General features: G+C 51.0%; 1 protein-coding gene across 1 annotated transcript in view; it reads right to left on the bottom strand.

The window, feature by feature from the left end:
- Positions 1-16,194: 16,194 nt before the first annotated feature.
- GRIP2 (glutamate receptor interacting protein 2) overlaps positions 16,195-18,062 on the bottom strand; it is a 46,448-nt gene continuing 44,580 nt past the window's right edge. Inside the window, 1 exon segment of the mRNA XM_005898787.3 lies at positions 16,195-17,964. Within this exon segment, the coding sequence (XP_005898849.2) occupies positions 17,806-17,964 (159 nt within the window). The 3' untranslated portion in view covers positions 16,195-17,805.

Raw genomic sequence — 18,062 nt, 5'->3', positions numbered from 1 at the left:
TGTGTGGTTTCCATTCTGACGCAGCGGTTTCTCTGTATGTTTAGCAAGCTCTTTACCGTTTGCAGAGGGCTTTCAGCCCTGCCCCGGGGACATTCCTCAGAGCGCCGTGTTATTCGCTCAGATTGGAGACACTGAGGTGAATGTCGTGGAGTCCCAGCTCTGGTTGGAAAAGAATTTCCAGACACGGAGTATTTCAGAAAGGAGTGGGTTTATTAAGAACAGACAGCAGAGATAATGAAGGCGCCGCAAGCACCCGCAGAGGGCTGACCCCCCAGCAGACCAGGGAGAGCCCGTGCAAGGTTAGCAGCCAATTCTTAGTCTCAAGACAGAAAATTCCTGGCATTAGGTGATTAGTTGGGGCTTCCCTGGTGGCTCAGACGGTACAGACTGCCTGTGATGCAGAAGATGCGGGTTCTATCCCTGGGTTGGGAAGATCCCCTGGAGGAGGGCAGGGCTGCCCACTCCAGTGTTCTTGCCTGGAGAATCCCATGGATGGAGGAGCCTGGGGGCTACAGTCCATGGGGTCACAGAAGAGTCAGACACGACTGAGCGACAAACCCTTTAGAGCAACACAGGCTGAGTGCCAGGGTGAACGTTTCTGCCTAGTTTGCACTCAGGGGGCCTGCTGGTGATACCCAGGGGGGCTTTTGGCAATTGTGACGAAGGGGCTCCGCCCACTTCGGAGGTGACCTTGGTTCTGGGCTCTGCTTCTGTGGCCGTGGGGCAAGATTCCGCAGTAAAGAGTCAAGAGGGGACAGTTTGCCTCAGGACGCAGAAGTCCCTGAAAGTGTGGGCAGTGGAACTCAAGTCCCTGAATCCCTGGTCGGCTTCAGCAGCTTCTAATAATAGGGCTCGGCCAATCACCTGGGCCCGGGCGGGGTCATCTGATCGAAAGCGCCGCGGGCCCATCGGAGGTGCTGCCCACCACGCGCTGGCACCAGGCACCACCCCACACTAACACCCTGGTCGGGCTCTGATCGTCACGGCCCGGGGGCGCTGAACACAGGGCGGCTGGTGAGAGACCAGCCCCGCCAGGAAGGGCCCCGGACACTGGGCCCTCAGAAGGGACAGCCATCAGGACCCCGAGGTCAGGGTTGGCGCCGCCGCGTTTGGGCTCAGGAACTGTGAGCCCAGCCCGCTGGTACAGATGGGAGAACTGAGACAGGGAGACCGGCTGGCTGCCCTGGGGTCACGGGGCAGGGGACGTCTGGGCAGCATTCACGCCCACTGGCCCAGCCACCTTTGTGAGTGTGCGAGGTCAGGGGGCTTGAGGGGTCTTTCCTCCCACTCGTGAGACCAAAACAAAAAGCGAAACCCCAAAAACAGCCCTTCTCCCTAACTCCTGACACAGACACGAGGCTGGAGTAAAACCTCCCTCCCCGCCCCTTCTGGGCACCTAACCACGTGGCCTGTGTTTGTGTCCTGGTCCATCCCTGACTACCTGTGTAAACTCTGTAACCTCTCTGCCTCCAATCACCCCTTTCTGTTGCTGGCGTGACGATGCAGCCGCCTCCAAGGCTGTTGGGAGAATCTGGAAGGGAATTTTTTGTTTTCTTTAGGTGGTTCAGTGGTATGGTAAAGAGTCCATCTGCAATGCAGGAGACAGAGGTTCCATCCCTGGGTGGGGAGGATCCCCTGGAGGAGGACATGGCAACCCGCTCCAGTATTCTTGCCTGGGAAATCCCACGGACAGAGGTGTCGCAAAAGAGTTGGCCACGACTTAGCGACTCAACAACAACAAATCGTTAATTTGCAGCGTTGTGTGTCAAGTATAAAGCAATGTGATTCAGTTATGCACACGTGCTTGCCTTTTCTGATTCTTTTCCATTGCAGGTTATTACAAGGTACTGAGTACAGCTCCCTGTGCTATGCAATGCGTGTTAGTCATTCAGGTGTGTCCGACTCTCCATGGCCCCATGGACTGCAGCTCGTCAGGCTCCCCCGTCCCTGGGATTCTCCAGGCAAGAATACTGGGGTGGGTAGCCATTCCCTTCTCCAGTTCTATACAGTAGGTCCCTGTTTATTTTATATATCGGTGTGTATGTTATTTGTTAATCTCAAACTCCTAATTCATCCCCTCATCCCCTTTTGTAAGCATTCACTTTGTTTTCTGCGTCTGAGTGGATTTCCGTTCTGTAAATAACTTCATTTGTATGCTCATTATTCCACAAGTAAGTGATATCATCAGCTGTTTGTCTTTCTCTGGTCTCTAGGTCCATTCACGTTGTCGCCAATGATACTATTTCATTCTTCTTATGGAAGGTTCCCTTTTCTCCACACACTTCCCCGCATTTATTATCTGTAGACTTTAAAAAAACAAACCATTTTTGGGAGTCTTAGTTGCATCCTGTGGGATCTTTCTTTGCGGTGCGTGGGCTGCAGAGCCTGCAGGCCCGGTGCTTGGCGGGACACAGGCACGGAGGCTGAGGCACGTGGGGTCCACACTGCACAAGCTCCGTAGTTGGCTGGTCGCACAGGCTCTGGAGTTGCGTGGGCTCAGGTGCCCTGTGGCCTGCGGGGTCTTAGTTTCCTGATCAGGGATGGAACCTGCATCCGCTGCATTGCAAGGCAGATTCCCAGTCACTGAACCACCAGGAAGTCCCTGGACTTTTGAACGACGGCCACTTTGATTGGTGTAAGGTGATAGCTCACCGTAGTTTTGATTTGCATTTCTGTCTGACAATTAAGGATGTTGACCATCTTTTCATATGCCTGTTGGCCATCTGTCTTCTTTGGAGAAATAACTATGTTTTATGCTAAGATTGATTGGATGTGTTTTTTCCCCCATATTAAACTGTATGAGCTGTTTGTATATTTTGGAAATTAATTAATTAATTCCTTGTCAGTCACATCGTTTGCAAATATTTTCTCCCAGTCCATAGGTTGTCTTTGTTTGTTTGTTTACAATTTCCTTTGCCATACGAAAGCTCTTAAGTTGGATTAGGTCTCATTATTTATGTTCGTTTTTATCTCTATTACTCTAGGAGATGGATCCAAAACTACACTGCTGCGGTTTATGTCAGAGTGTTAGGCTGATGTTTTCCTCTAGGAGTTTTATAGTTTATGATCTTATTTTTAGGTCTTTACTCCATTTTGAGTTTATTTCTATATATGATGTTAGAGAATGCTCTAACTCTATGCGTTCTTGCCTCCTCTGGTGTGCGTTGGCTGGCCGCAAGTGTGCGGGTTTATCGCTGGGCTTTCCAGCCTGTCCCGTTGATCGTCAGGCGTGTTTTCTGTGCCAGTGCTCTTGTGCTTTGAGACTGTAGCTTTGTAGAACTGCCTGAGGTCAGAGAGCTTGATTCCTCCCTCCTGACCCGTGCTTTCCCGAGATTGCTCTGGCTAACTTTTGTGGGTCTTTTGTGTTTCTATACAAACTGGAAAAAAAGAAAAAAAAGCGGTTGTTCTTGTTCTGTGAAAAACGCCATTGGGAATTTGAAAGGGATTGCCCTAACTCTTTTGAACTGTGGCATTGGAGAAAACTCTTGCGAGTCCCTTGGACTGCAAGGAGATCCAACCAGTCCATCTTAAAGGAGACCAGTCCTGGGTGTTCATTGGAAGGACTGATGTTGAAGCTGAAACTCCAATACTTTGGGCACCTGATGCAAAGAGCTGACTCATTTGAAAAGACCCTGATGCTGGGAAAGATTGAGGGCAGGAGGAGAAGGGGACGACAGAGGATGAGATGGTTGGATGGCATCACCAACTCAATGGACATGGGTTTGGGTGGACTCTGGGTGTTGGTGATGGACAGGCAGGCCTGACGTGCTGCAGTCCATGGGGTCACAAAGAGTCAGACACGACTGAGCAACTGAACTGAACCGCCCTGCCTCTGCAGATTGCCCTGGGCGGTGTGGTCATCTTAACAAAACTGAGTCTTCCAGTCCGAGAACGAGGTAGACCTCTCCATCTGTTAGAAGGAGCCTTGCAGAGCACTCAGACGGTGCTGGGCTCACAGCCAGGCTGTAGGACCAGTGCCCCCTCTCCGTCTTGCCGGTCCAATCCACACCTCCTTCCCATCTCAGATGTGCCCCTCGCCTGTCCCCCCCCAGCACTAAGGAGAACAGCAGTGCTCTGAGCACACGTCTGGCCCCCCAGCCACGCCGGTCCAGCCACGCAAACGCGCCTGATGTGACCCAGGGCCTGCCTGCACCCCTCCCAGAGATGGGGCTCACACCATCCTGTGGAGCCGATGGCATGGCGGCACTTGCTCTGCCCACGCAGAGCCGTGGTTCCCCCAGCCAGGTCCACACTGCCCCCTGGGCTCCTCCTGCCCTGGAGGCCCGGGAGAGACTCAGGGGCGTCCCTGGGCCCCCACCCCCAGGCGAAAGGGGCTCCGTACAGCAGACCCACTGCTCACCCACATCAGTGGCTCCCCCTGCACCCAGGGTAAAATCCGCAGTCCCCAGCCAAGCCTCACTACCGCGCCCTGCCACCTCCAGCCCCGCACCCCTCCCTGGCCTGCTTTCTCTTCCTGGCCCACCGGGCTCCGTCCACCTGGGGGTCCTTGCACTTGCTGTGTCCTCTGCCTGGACACTGTTCCTCCAGATCTGAGCATAAGTGTCACCTTCCTGCCCCCTGAGCTAAAACCCCCCTGGTCACTTTACCCTTGACCCTCTGTTGTTCCAGCCTCCAGGGCCCCCTGTCCCTCTTGGAATCATTGGTGGCCCACTCACTGGTAAACTGTCTTCCATGAGGATATGAGCCCCCGCATGCACACAGGCCTTCGTCTGTCTCGTCTGTGCTGTCTGCCCAGGTGGGAGAATGAGGCTGTGTGTGTAAGCTTAGTTGCTATCTGTGTCTGAGTCTTTGTGACCCCATGGACTGTAGCCCACCAGGCTCCTCTGTCCATGGGATTCTCCAGGCAAGAATAGGTTGCCATGCCCGCCTCCAGGGGATCTTCCAGACTCAGGGATCGAACCCAGGTCTCCTGTGTCTCCTGCATTGCAGGCGGACTCCTCACCTGCTGAGCCACCCAGGAAGCTCAAGTACTTTTCTACTTTTTGAGTTCATGAATTACTCAAGAGCAGGTGAGCTGTGACAAGATCCAAAATAAAGATGACTCTTGCCAGGCTGGGATGTTCCTTCTTCATTTTTTTCTTGAAGATATTTTTTTTTTTTGATGTGGACCATTTTTAAAGTCTTTACTGAGTTTGTTACAATTTTGTTTCCGTTTTATGTTTTGCTCCTTTGACTGTGAGCCCTGTGGGATCTTACCTCCACGACCACGGACAGAACTGGCAGGCCCTACACCGGAAGGTGGAGTCTTAACCACTGGACCGCCAGGTGAGTCCCTCTTATTTAAGCCGACGTATACTTCGCTTACAACATTATGTGAGTTTCTGAGGTACACAGACTAATTCAGATATATATACAATAGATACAGATATTCTTTAGATTCATTTCATTATAGGTTATTACATGATACTGAATTTAATTCCTAGAATTATTTACTAGAACACTGTTGATTATCTGTTATATGTATAGTGTTGGTGTTCAGTCGCTCAGTCGGGCCCGACTCTTTGTTACCCCATGGACAGCAGCACGCCAGGCTTCCCTGTCCTTCACTATCTCCCAAAGTTCACTCAAACTCAAGTCCATTGAGTCAGTGATGCCATCCAACCATCTCATCCTCTGTCGTCCCCTTCTCCTCCTGCCTTCAATCTTTCCCAGCATCAGAGTCTTTTCCGTTGAGTTGGCTCTTTGCAGCAGGTGGCCAAAGGGTTGGAGCTTCAACTTCAGCGTCAGTCCTTCCGGTGAATATTCAGGGTTGATGATCTTGCAGTCCAAGGGACTCTCAAGAGTCTTCTCCAACACCACAGTTAAACAGCATCAATTCTTTGGCTCTCAGCCTTCTTTATGGTCCAACTCTCACATCCATACATGACCACTGGAAAAACCATAGCTTTCACTAGATGGACCTTTTTTGGCAAAGTAACATCTCTGCTTTTTAATATGCTGTTTAGCTTGATCATAGCTTTTCTTCCAAGGAGCAAACATCTTAATTTCATGGCTGTAGTTACCATCTGTAGTGATTTTGGAGCCCCCAAAAATAGTCTGTCACTATTTCCATTGTGTCCCCATCTATTTGCAATCAAGTGATGGGACTGGATGCCATGCTCTTAGTTTTTTGAATGCTGAGTTTTAAGCCAGCTTTTTCACTCTCCTTTTTCACCTTCACCAAGAGACTCCTTAATTCTTTGCTTTCTGCCATTAGGGTGGTATCATCTGCATATCCGAGGTTATTGCTATTTCTCCTGGCAATCTTGATTCCAACTTGTGCTTCATCCAGCCCAGCATTTTGCATGATGTACTCTGTATACCATGTATGCAGGTCAGGAGCCAACAGTTAGAACTGGACATGGAACAACAGACTGGTTCCAAATCAGAAAAGGAATACGTCAAGGCTGTATATTGTCACCCTGCTTATTTAACTTATATGCAGAGCACATCATGTGAAACGCTGGGCTGGAGGAAGCACAAGCTGGAATCAAGGTTGCCGGGAGAAGTATTAATAACCTCAGATATGCAGATGACACCACCCTTATGGCAGAAAGTGAAGAGGAACTCAAAAGCCTCTTGATGAAAGTGAAAGAGGAGAGTGAAAAAGTTGGCTTAAAGTTCAACATTCAGAAAACTAAGATCATGGCATCCAGTCCCATCACTTCATGGCAAATAGATGCAGAAACGATGGAAACAGTGAGAGACTTTATTTTCTTGGGCTCCAAAATCACTGAAGATGGTGACTGCGGCCATGAAATTAAAAGACACTTGCTCCTTGGAAGAAAAGTTATGACCAACCTAAACAGCATATTAAAAAGCAGAGATATGACTTTGCCAACAAAGGTCCGTCTAGTCAAAGCTATGGTTTTTCCGTAGTCATGTATGGATGTGAGAGTTGGACCATAAAGAAGGCTGGGGGCTGAAGAATTGATGCTTTTGAACTGTGGTGTTGGAGAAGACTCTTGAGAGTCCCTTGGACAGCAAGAAGATCAAACCAGTCCATCCTAAAGGAAATCAGTCCTGAATATTCATTGGAAGGACTGATGCTGAAGCTGAAACTGCAGTACTTTGGCCACCTGATGCACAGAACTGACTCATTTGAAAAGACCCTTCTGCTGGGAAAGATTGAGGGCAGGAGGAGAAGGGGACGACAGAGGATGAGATGGTTGGATGGTATCACTGACTCAGCGGACATGAGTTTGAGTAAACTCTGGTAGTTGGTGATGGACAGGGAGGCCTGGCGTGCTGCACTCCATGGGGTCACAAAGAGTTGGATACGACTGAGTGACTGAACTTGAACAGAACTCTGCATATAAGTTAAATAAGCAGGGTGACAATATACAGCCTTGACGTACTCCCTTTCCTATTTGGAACCAGTCCGTTGTTCCATGTCCAGTTCAAATTATTGCTTCTTGATTTGCATACAGGTTTCTCAGGAAGCAGGTTAAGTGGTCTGGATTCCCATCTCTTAAAGAAATTTCCACAGTCTGTTGTGATCCACAGTCAAAGTCTTTAGCGTAGTCCATGAAGCAGATGTTTTTCTAGCTCTTCTGTTAATCCCAAGCTCCTATTTTATCCCTTCACCCCATATTTCTCCTTTGGTGATCATAAGTTTGTTGCCTATTTCTGTTTCGTAAATAAGTTCATTTGTATCAATTTTTCTAGATTTTACATTTAATTGATGTCACATAATATTTGTCTTTGTCTGACTTACTTCACCTAGCATAGTAATCCACAGGTCCGTGCATGTTGCCGCAAGCGGCATCATTTCATTCTTTTCTGGCTAGTAATATTCAACTGTGTGTGTGTGTGTGTGTGTGTGTGTGTGTGTGCGCGAGTGCGTGGCGTCTTCCTTGCCATTCAGCTGTCAGTGGACACGTAGGAGGCATTTGGGTCTTGGCTGTTTATAGGTAGTGTTGCAATGCATGTTGGGGAGCAAGTGTCTTTTCAAATTACGGTTTTCTCTGGTTATATGCCCAAGAGTGGGATTGCCAGATCATAGGGTAGATGTCTTTTTAGTTTTTCCATAAAAACCCAAATATTTTGCTCCAAAGTGGTGGTTACCAGTGCACATTCCCACCAACAGTATAGGAGGGTTCCCTTTTATCCAGGTCCTCACTCACAACTATTGTTTGTAGACATTTATAAAAATTATTTTTATTGCAGTATAGCCGCTTTATGCTATGTCAGTCTCTGCTGCATAGCAGAGTGAATTGGCCATATATGCCCTATTTTTGGATTTCCTTCCCAGTTATGCCACCAGAACAGATTGAGTAGACTTCACGGTGCTATACAGTAGGTTCTCATTAGTTACCTGTGTTATAAGATCCCCTGGAGAAGGAAATAGCAACCCAACCAGTATTCTTGCCTGGAAAATCCCATGGCTGGAGGCGCCTGGCAGGCTACTGTCCATGGCCTTGCTGCGAAGAGTTGGACACGACTGAGCAACTTCACTTTCATTCCACTTTCATACATAGCAGTGTATATCTTTAGTATACAGTCCACGGGATTCTCCAGGCCAGAACACTGGAGTGGGTAGCCTTTCCCTTCTCCAGGGGATCTCCCCAACCCAGGGATCGAACCCAGGTCTCCCACACTGCAGGAGGATTCTTTACCAGCTGAGCCACAGGGAAGCCCAAAAGTAAAGTGAAAGTCACTCAGTCATGTCCGACTCTTTGCAACCCCAGGGACTATACAGTCCATGGAATTCTCCAGGCCAGAATACTGGAGCGGGTAGCTGTTCCCTTCTCCAGGGGATCTTCCCAACCCAGGGATCGAACCCTGGTCTCCCGCACTGCAGGTGGATTTTTCTGTAGCTCAAACGGTGAAGAATCTGCCTGCAACACAGGAGACCCGGGTTTGATTCCTGGGACGGGAAGATCCTTTGGAGAAGGGAATGGCTACCCACTCCAGTATCCTTGCCTGGAGAATCCCATGGACAGAAGAGCCTGGCGGGCTACAGTCCACAGGGTTGCAAAGAGTCGGACACGACCAAGCAGCTTCACTCCTGCGAGTGTATGTCTTTAAGTGCCAATGCCCCAGTTCCCTCAGCCCCAGCCTTGCACATGTTCTCTGTGTCTGTGTCTCTATTTCTCCTTAACATAAAAGCTCATCTTTATCATTTTGGGGGGTTCCACATAGGAACAACATTATGCAATGTAGGTTTTACTCTTTCTGAGTGACTATACTCTGTTTGACAGTCTCTGAGCCCATTCACAACTCTGCAGATGGCACGATTTGGTTCATCTTAGGAACAATATTCCACTGTACGTATGACACACGTCGTGTTTGTCCATCACTCTGTTGCTGAATATCTAGGCTGCTTCCGTGTCCTGGTTATTTTAAATAGAGTTATGTGAACGTTGCAGCGCCTCTATCTTTTGGAATCACGGTTTTTACAGGTATATGTAGTAGACATTATTATGAAACCCATTCTGACTGCTGCCAACTGATACCTTATTTTAGATCTGACTTCAATGACTCTGATCATTTGCAGTGTTGAGCATATCGTCATGGACTTTCTACTTATACAAAAAGACTGAGCCAACTACCTCCTGAAATTGACGCCCGGAACCGTGGAGCTTCCCAAACTCCTCGAGACCAGGGGTTTGGACCAGCACCCTTTAGGTGCCCTGGGGACTCTGGTCCCAGCCAGAGCCAACCAGGCTGTACAGGTTTAAGAGGGGACTCAACTGAGGGCACCCTGCCCGGCTGTCTGGACCCCACCCCAATCCAGCTGTGGCACCAAACCCTGGCCAGGGCCAAGGACAGGACAGGATCGTGAGTCAAAAGGCCGAGGCTGTGAGGCAGCCACTGCTTGTCTTCGCTTGCCTTTCATTCCCTGATGCTAGTGCTCCGTCAGAGGACAGCCGACTTGCAGAGCTGTGCTCCTTGTCAGTGCAGAGCCGCCTGAGGTATTACGTATCCATGAGTATATCGATTCTGTTCTTGTTTGGATTCTTTTACCACAGAGATCATTGCAGAAAGTGGGGCAGAGTGCTGGCCACAGGTCCTTATAGAGCGCTACAGAAACGGGGGGGAAGGAAGGAAGGAATGAGCTAATCCCGCGGATTATCTCTTAGAGTTTCAGATTTCTGTTTGTTAGAGACACAGATGTCTGTGTATACATGGAAGGAAGGAGATAATCCTTTTGATTATCTATTACGATTGCAGACTGCTGTGTCTACGTTGTTGCGACACCCTGATTAATATCGGACCCTTCAATTTTTGGGGGGGGAGCCCTTTGGATTCTCAGGGACTCTTTTTGGTTGTAAATTACATGTTTTTGGTTTTAAATTACATGTCTCTCCAAAGGGACATGATACGGTCTTGTCACCCTCTGTCTCGCTGACTTCACTTCGAGCCTTCAGACTCCATCCAGCGGCTAGCATTTCACAGTTTCAGGGGCATTTCTCATGGCTGAGTGATCGTTCACCACACACGTGTGCCACGGCGTCCCAAAGCTTTATCTGTCGGTGCGTATTCTGCGTTTCTCTGTCGTGGCTATTGTAAGCAGTGCTGCAGTGAGTGTTGGGGTGCGTGTGTATTTTTGAATGATGGATTTTGGGGGGTACAGGCCCCGCTGTGGGTGTGTCACATCCTAGGCTTAGCCTCTCTTGATATTTTTTTCAGGCATTGGGAAACTGTCCATTAGACTGGCGTTGCCCGTGTACATTCCCGCCAAGAGTGGAGGGGGAGTTCCCTTTCCTCCAGACTCTCTTCCCCATTTACTGTCTGCAGACTTGTGAGGATGGCCATTCTGACTGGTGGGATTTGACTTCTCATTGTTTTGATTGGCTCGCCTGCACGGATTAAGGATACTGAGCACCTGGCCCTGTGGTGGAGTTTTCGGTTGATTTTTTTTTTTTTTTTCCTTCAAGTGTGTGAAGAAAATTTACCTGTGCCAGTTGGTGTCTTGAGTCACTTGTGTTTGGAAATTATTTCTGCAGTACTCACGCCAGGGCATGTCCTGAGGGCAGCTGTGATTAAGGGCACCCCGTCATCTCTATGCACCTCCGTCCTTTAAGCTTTAATCTGTCAGAGAATTTGCTGATTCTGTGTTTTCATACTGTACGTAGTATGAGTGTGAAGGATCAGGGGCAAGTGTCTTTTTGAATGACGGTTTCTCAAGATACAGGCCCATGTATGGGAAGGTCAGATCCTAAGGTTAGCCTCTCTTAATAGTATTTCTGTGTGTGTGGCATTTCGATGCTGTCCATTACAATGGACCTGGCCAATGTACACTGTTACCCACAGCTTAGGGAAGTTCCCTTTCCTCCCGGCTGTCTCCTGCATTTAATGTTTGTAGGTTTTGAGGATGTCCGTTATCACAGGTGGGATGTGATTTCTCTTTGCTCTTTGATTGACATTCCTACAGTAATTAGGGATGCTGAGATCTTGTTCTGTGGTGGATGTTTGGGGTATTTTATTCCCTAAAGGCTGTGAGGATAACTGACCACTGGCATTGGGCTTTTTGAAAGTCAGGTGCTTTGGAAATTTTTTTTCCATTACTTAGGCAGGATGTATTCTCAGGGCAACTGTCCTTAACAGTCCCCCCAGGCCTTGTGAGTGAGACAGGCAAGTAGACACACGTAGTCAGCTGGTGGCTACAGGAAATGTCGACAAGGCGGAGGAAATTTTCGGTGCCCACCTTTGTTCCTGAGGCAACTAGAGCTTTAGGGAAAGAGGTCAGCTGTTATAAGAGCCCCCCAGGCCTTGTGCTGAGCGCCAAAGAATTGATGCTTTTGAAATCTGGCGTTGGAGAAGACTCTTGAGAGTCCCTTGGACTGCAAGGAGATCCAACCAGTCCATTCTAAAGGAGATCAGCCCTGGGCGTTCTTTGGAAGGAATGATGCTAAAGCTGAAACTCCAGCTTTGGAGTTTGGCCACCTCATGTGAAGAGTTGATTCGTTGGAAAAGACTCTGACGCTGGGAGGGATTGGGGGCAGGAGGAGAAGGGGACGACAGAGGATGAGATGGCTGGATGGCATCACTGACTTCATGAATGTGAGTCTGGGTGAACTCCGGGAGATGGTGATGGACAGGGAGGCCTGGAGTGCTGCGATTCATGGGGTCACAAAGAGTCGGACACAACTGAGCAACTGAACTGAACTGAACTGAACAGGCCTTGTGGGTGAGAGGACCAGGAGGCACCAGAGCGCAAGATGTAGTTACAGAAAGTGTCCACAAGATGGCAGCGCCGCCCATGCCCAACTCTGATTCCTGGGCCAACTAGAGCTGTAGGCAAAGGGGACTCCCAGGACTGAATGAGAATGGGATGTGCCCGGGGGACGCACTTAAGGCCTTCATTCTCATTAATTCTTCTCCTAATGAGTCACACCTCCCATCTCAGAACTACCTTCTGAGGGCTTTGGTGGTTGCACACACAGGAAGGAGGCTTGGGGTGCGAGCCCAGGTCAAGTGCAGGCTCGGTGACTCTCCCGCCACAGTCCCAGTGGAGACTCTGGTCTCAGCCCAAGCAGAGGACACACCGGAAGTTAAAGCGGCTGCTCACCGAGGCGACTCTGCCAGGCCGTCCCGACCTAGCTGCAGTGCAGACAGGGCACTCCAGCAGGCTCAGGCGCCAGGGACAGCGGAGCAGCCCAAGGCAGGGAGGCTGGAGGGGTTAGAAGAGGCATTTCCCTCCCCTTTCATGTCACCCACATGCTGTGGTTTGAAGCTCCCGCCAGCATCTGTTGGAGGCGAGGTGATCTGAACAGGGGCGCGTGCTCTGAGTGCACACCAGCCTGATGCAGGTCTCGGGTCTCCGGGACGATATCGCTCCTATACTCCTGGGGAGTCTTTGGCCACAGAGCTTATTTGAGAAGGCCCAGCAATGTGCTCAGGTCCTTGTAGTTTCTGTCTTCCTGATACAGGTCTCTGCATATGAGGGAAAACGGATGGAAAGAACCCCCCTCCTTCCTTCCTCATACACACAGAAATCTCTGTCTAACCTCTAACAGAGACCTGTGATCAATACTGCAGAGAGGATCTGCTTCCTTCCGGATACACACTGAAAATCGTGGGGCTAGATAACAGATCAGCACCTGATGCTCAGCTCGGTGCTCGACCTTCTGCAACGAGCTCTGTCCAAAACAGACTAGACTAGACACACTCTGTGGCAAAGTCATACCCGAGTCAGGCGGCTGGACACTGAGGACAAGTGCAGCACTGCAAACCGACCGCTGCGAGAGCGCATCGGCCGACGCGAGCGGGAAGGAAGGAAGGAAGGAAGGAAAGGGAGGGAAGGGAACCACGCCTCCTTTCTTTCCTCCCACCTCCCTGACTTGGGCTGTGAAACCCATCCTTGGGGCCCAGGGCTGGGCCGAGTGAGGGTCCACACAGCCTAGCAGCCCCTGAGGACACCTCTACTGCCTGCTCGGCTCTGGCTCGGCGCAGAGTTCCGATGGCATCCAGGCAGCGAGGATCTTGGAGGCTGGAGTCACTTGGCCTCCACCTCTCCAGTGCTGGGCTTGTGAGCAGTCTCAGCAGCGTACAGGGGCCCTCATCGTGATCAGTCTTGAAGGGGCCCGGTGGTGACGTCTTAGGGGGAGTAATGAAATGCCCTTGGGCGTTCGCTAAGGCACATCCCATGCTCACTCCCAGCCCAGGAAGCTGCCTTTCCCTCTAGCTTGGTGGCCCTAAGAACCAGAGGTGGGCATGAAGAAGTGCTGCCACCTTTTGGACGTTTCCTCTAACAACAACTTTTCCACAAGTTTGTTTTCCCTTCTGATTCACAAGGCCTGGGTTGTGTCAATAACCCTATTCTCAGGAAAAAGCCTGCAGTAGATAATGCTAAAAAAAATTTGAATCTCAGCTAACTTTCAGGAAGTCAATTTGAGGAAGTAAATATACTCACACTGGGGATAGAGAAATAAGTAAATAAACCATACCCCAAGATGCTCAAGATAAATAAACTGTACCCCAAGATGCTCAAGATAAATAAACTGTACCCCAAGATGCTCAAGATCCCTAATATTTAGGAGAATGCCAAGCAAACCTACAAAAGACGGTCACTCCTCCAGGCGGGAGGAAGTCTACAAACAGTACCTGCTGGAGCGACCGAGGAGGAAAGGAGCCCTCCTGCACTGTTGCTGGGAATGTACATTGCTAAGAGCCACCATAGAACACTCTCCGACATCCTGAACAACGCTTACAGCAGAACAGGCCCCTGATTTGCCATTTTCTCTCCCGGATGTATGTCCAGAGAAAGCTCTAACTGGAAAAGAATGCACCCCAACCTTCACGGCGGCAATGTTTCCCTGTGCCCACACAGAGCAACCAGGAGACTGTCCACCCGGAAACGAGTGGAAAAGGAAGCTGTGCTAGAAATAGACGACGGACTATTAGCCAGAAAAAGGGATGAGATGCGCCACTGGCCGCAAAACGGACGCCCCCATGGAGACCCTCCACCAGCTGAACCGCTTCACACAGAGGAGGGCAGGTAAGACCCGCCATCACACGTGGATGGGGTTGAAGCACAGATGGGAGAGACCGACTTTGCAAACGACAGAGTGGCTCAGAGACTTCAGCCAGACAAGGAGGGTTACAGGAACGGAGGAGATGGTGGGGCGGCAAGTAAAGAGGCCTGGATTGACATACGCAGAAATATGTGTGTGTGTGTGTGTGTGTGTGTGACAGATAATATAGAAGGGCCTGAGACTGAGGAGGTCTGTATTGACATACACAGAAATACATGTGTGTGTGTGTGTGTAACAGATAATATAGAGGACCTGAGATTCAGCACATGGAACGCTCCTCAAACTTCTGGAATTCTCAACTGCAAAAGATCCAAAAGTGAAGAGATATGCTCTATGTATAAATCAAGGAGAGCAAACCAGTCCATCCTAAAGGAAATCAGTCCTGAATATTCATTGGAAGGACTGATGCTGAAGCTGAAACTCCAGTACTTTGGCCACCTGATGCAAAGAACTGACTCACTGGAAAAGACCCTGATGCTGGAAAAGACTGAAGGCAGGAAGAGAAGGGGACGACAGAGGATGAGATGGTTGGATGGCATCACCGACTCGATGGACATGAGTTTGAGCAAGCTCTGGGAGATGGTGATGGACAGGGAGGCCTGGCGCGCTGCAGTCCATGGGGTTGCAAAGAGCAGGACACAACTGAGCGACTGAACTGAGCCGATAAGTCGAGTCAAGCTGCTGTACATGGAAAACAAACAACAGTGTAAACCAACTACACTCCAGCATGTCATAAAAATGGAACTGGAAACAAAAAGTAATGAAAGGAAAGGCTTTTCATAATGCTCTGTCCTCCTCGTCTTGGGCTACTTGGTATTACATCCCTGGAGCCTGAGCCAGCTTGGGTCCCATGGCTGAACTGCCCTGGGGCTGAGAGGCCTGGCGTGTGTGTGCTTGCGACCGAGCCCCACTTTGCTCCTGGAACACATCTGTTTTGCTCCGGATACCACCGCAGTCTCCAGACCTAGGCAGACCGTCCTACAGCTAAAGCAAGCCTGGTACCCCTGAGGGACAGTGGACCTTCTGGCCAGGAGGAGTTTAAAAAACCTCACGTAGCCTCTGCATGCCCTGGTGTCAGGTCCCCACCTCAGCCTCCCTGCTCCGAGTTACCCCTTCTATGAACCGCCGGCCACTGAGGCGGCCATTTGTGCAAGGCTCGGGATGTTTTTTTGTCTCGGTTGAATCTTAAGGGGGCGTCAGTGGTGAGACACAGGCCCGGAGTTCTTTGCTCAGGCGCATTCTTCATGAAGAACACGTCCCCTAAGGCTCTAGCTCCCCCAGTAAGCACAAGGAGATGTAAAGAAGGGCTACTCCCTCATGGACGTTGCCCGTAACAACTTTAGTGTGTAAAAGTATCGGGATTACAGTATCTTCTTCCTGTGTATTTCTGTCTCCTTTGTCGAAGACTAATTGGTCAGATGCTTGTGGGTTTATCTGTGAGCCCCGTATTCCCTTCTATGGATCTATACGTCATCTCTCTGACAGCGGCATGCCGCTTTGATGACCGTAGCTTTGCAGTGCTGTGTAAAGTTTGGGAGGCTTATGCCTCGCCGTACGTTCTTTCTCTTCGGGATTGCTTTTTACAATTCTGGGTCTTTTGCAGTTCCATAAAAATTTTAACATTACTTTCCGTTGTGTTGTGAAAACCATCATCAGTAATTGGGAGAGGTATCACAAGCCGATGATTTATTTTTTACAGCAGGCACCCTAATCCAGGTGGTTGTAAATAGTTTTATTTTTTAAAAAAATCACCCCAACAGCAATCTCCCACCCAACCTCCAAGTCATTGCAACTTGGGGGGGTCTGTACACGTGTCCCCAGACAGACCCCAAACGGCCTTTACGATCTGGCACCCCTTGTCACGTTGTGCTTCCCGAGAGCCCTAAGAAAACCCCTTGTAGAAAAATACTTTACAAGGAATATGCTCTAATCTCAGCCAGAGAAAAATACAGCTTTTAGGGGGTGGGAGGGGCACGTCGCGGGGGGCTGTACTGAAAATGCATAGGCAGGCAGGATGCTCGCTGGGGAGACGGGTGTCAGGAAACGTGGATTCTGCGGGTGACCAGTCCCCGTGAGAAGACAGAGGAATGTTGCATATGAGAAGGCCGGCCGCAGCCAGGAGGCTCACCCGCAGGGCCCGGCTGCAGACGTGTGGGGGAGTGGCGGAGGCCTCAGCCCAAGGATGGGGGCGCTGGCCAGGTTCAGGGCGCATCTTCCTCCCACAGGCAGAGCCAGCTCTGAGACTGTCCCCGCCCTAATCGTACAGAGGGGTCAGCCCGCAGGGGGCACGTGGCAACGTGCAGTGACCCAGTGTGCAAACAACATAGCTCTGGGGTCCTCACCGAGCCCCTTGAGGGGAAGAGCGTTACTCTGGGGCACAAGGGTGCGAGGAGTGCGGGCGGGTGGTGCCTCCATTTTCCTGGGACCCTGTTAAGAGCTGGGCAGGGTCCAAGCACGGCCGGAGAACTGGCTGAATGCTTTCTGCCCACCTCTATCCCCGGGGTGGGGTGGGGGGGCCCAGTCCTGACCTCCAGGTAGATGTCCCGGGCCCTTTTCCAAACCCAAAGGTAGCAGAACATGAGGAAAACCATTTTAAGCGATGCTGGGCCCAGAAATGCGATCACAAGTCACAGAGGCTTCGACCAGAGTCTCGGAAATGGAAGAACTGCTCAGAGGGCCTGGGATGCGAGACGCCCCGGCTCCAAGTCTCCTGAGTGAGGCATGGGAGGGTGTGCCGGTGAGCCCTGGACCCAGATTCTGGAGAGAAGGGGGTTGGCCCCCTTCCATCTTTCCTGGCGGGAGGCCGTCCAGATCAAGTAGCTCCCAGCCTCACCCTAGATGCTCCCCTGAGGGGAAACTAACCATCCCCGAGAAGCTGCACTTCCCTGCCTGCGACCACACAGCTGGGATCGGCTCCTCTTGCTCACCTCCTGAGACAGGGAGCTCACTCCTGCCCTGCGGTCACTCGGCTCCGCAGCTCTGCTGGGCGATCGCTCCCTGCGTGGCGCTGAGCTGTGCCCACTTGGACGCTCTTCCCAGGGGCCCTGCAGGGACCTGGAGTAGCCCCTTAACTCCTGGCTGAGCAACCTGCCTTCACCTCTATTGGGTGCCCCGCCCCACCCTGGCACATCTCAGAGGTCCAGTTGGAGAAAGACCTCGATGTCATTGGAACAGGCCCAGACCCCTGCCACCACAGATCCGGAGGACAAAGTCCGGTCCGAGCCTGCCTGATGACAGACGGACAAGCGAGTGGCCACTTCTCCAGTCCGGCTGCAGGCGTGGGAGCCAGGATCTTCCTGGATGTCCAGATCACGGGCCAACTTCAGAGCATCCGTGGGCCGCTGGGGCCGGGTGCTCGCGGGGACCGGCTGGTCTGGGCCAGTGGGTTGCGGCTGATGATCAGCTCCACGACATCGCCTGCGTCAGCCAGGAGGGGCACGGTCAGGCAGCAGTCAAGGTCCCGCGTGCGGACGTGGTTGACCTGCACACACGCACAGCCACGGGGCAGACGGCGTCCACTCAGCCTGGGCTCAAGTGGGTGAGGACTTCCCAACACACAGACCCTGCCCGGCCTGGACA

The sequence above is a fragment of the Bos mutus genome, chromosome 22 (assembly GCF_027580195.1).
Source record: "Bos mutus isolate GX-2022 chromosome 22, NWIPB_WYAK_1.1, whole genome shotgun sequence".
Taxonomy (NCBI): domain Eukaryota; kingdom Metazoa; phylum Chordata; class Mammalia; order Artiodactyla; family Bovidae; genus Bos; species Bos mutus.
Note: the sequence above shows the minus strand (reverse complement) of the source record. Positions and strands in the feature narration are given on the sequence as shown.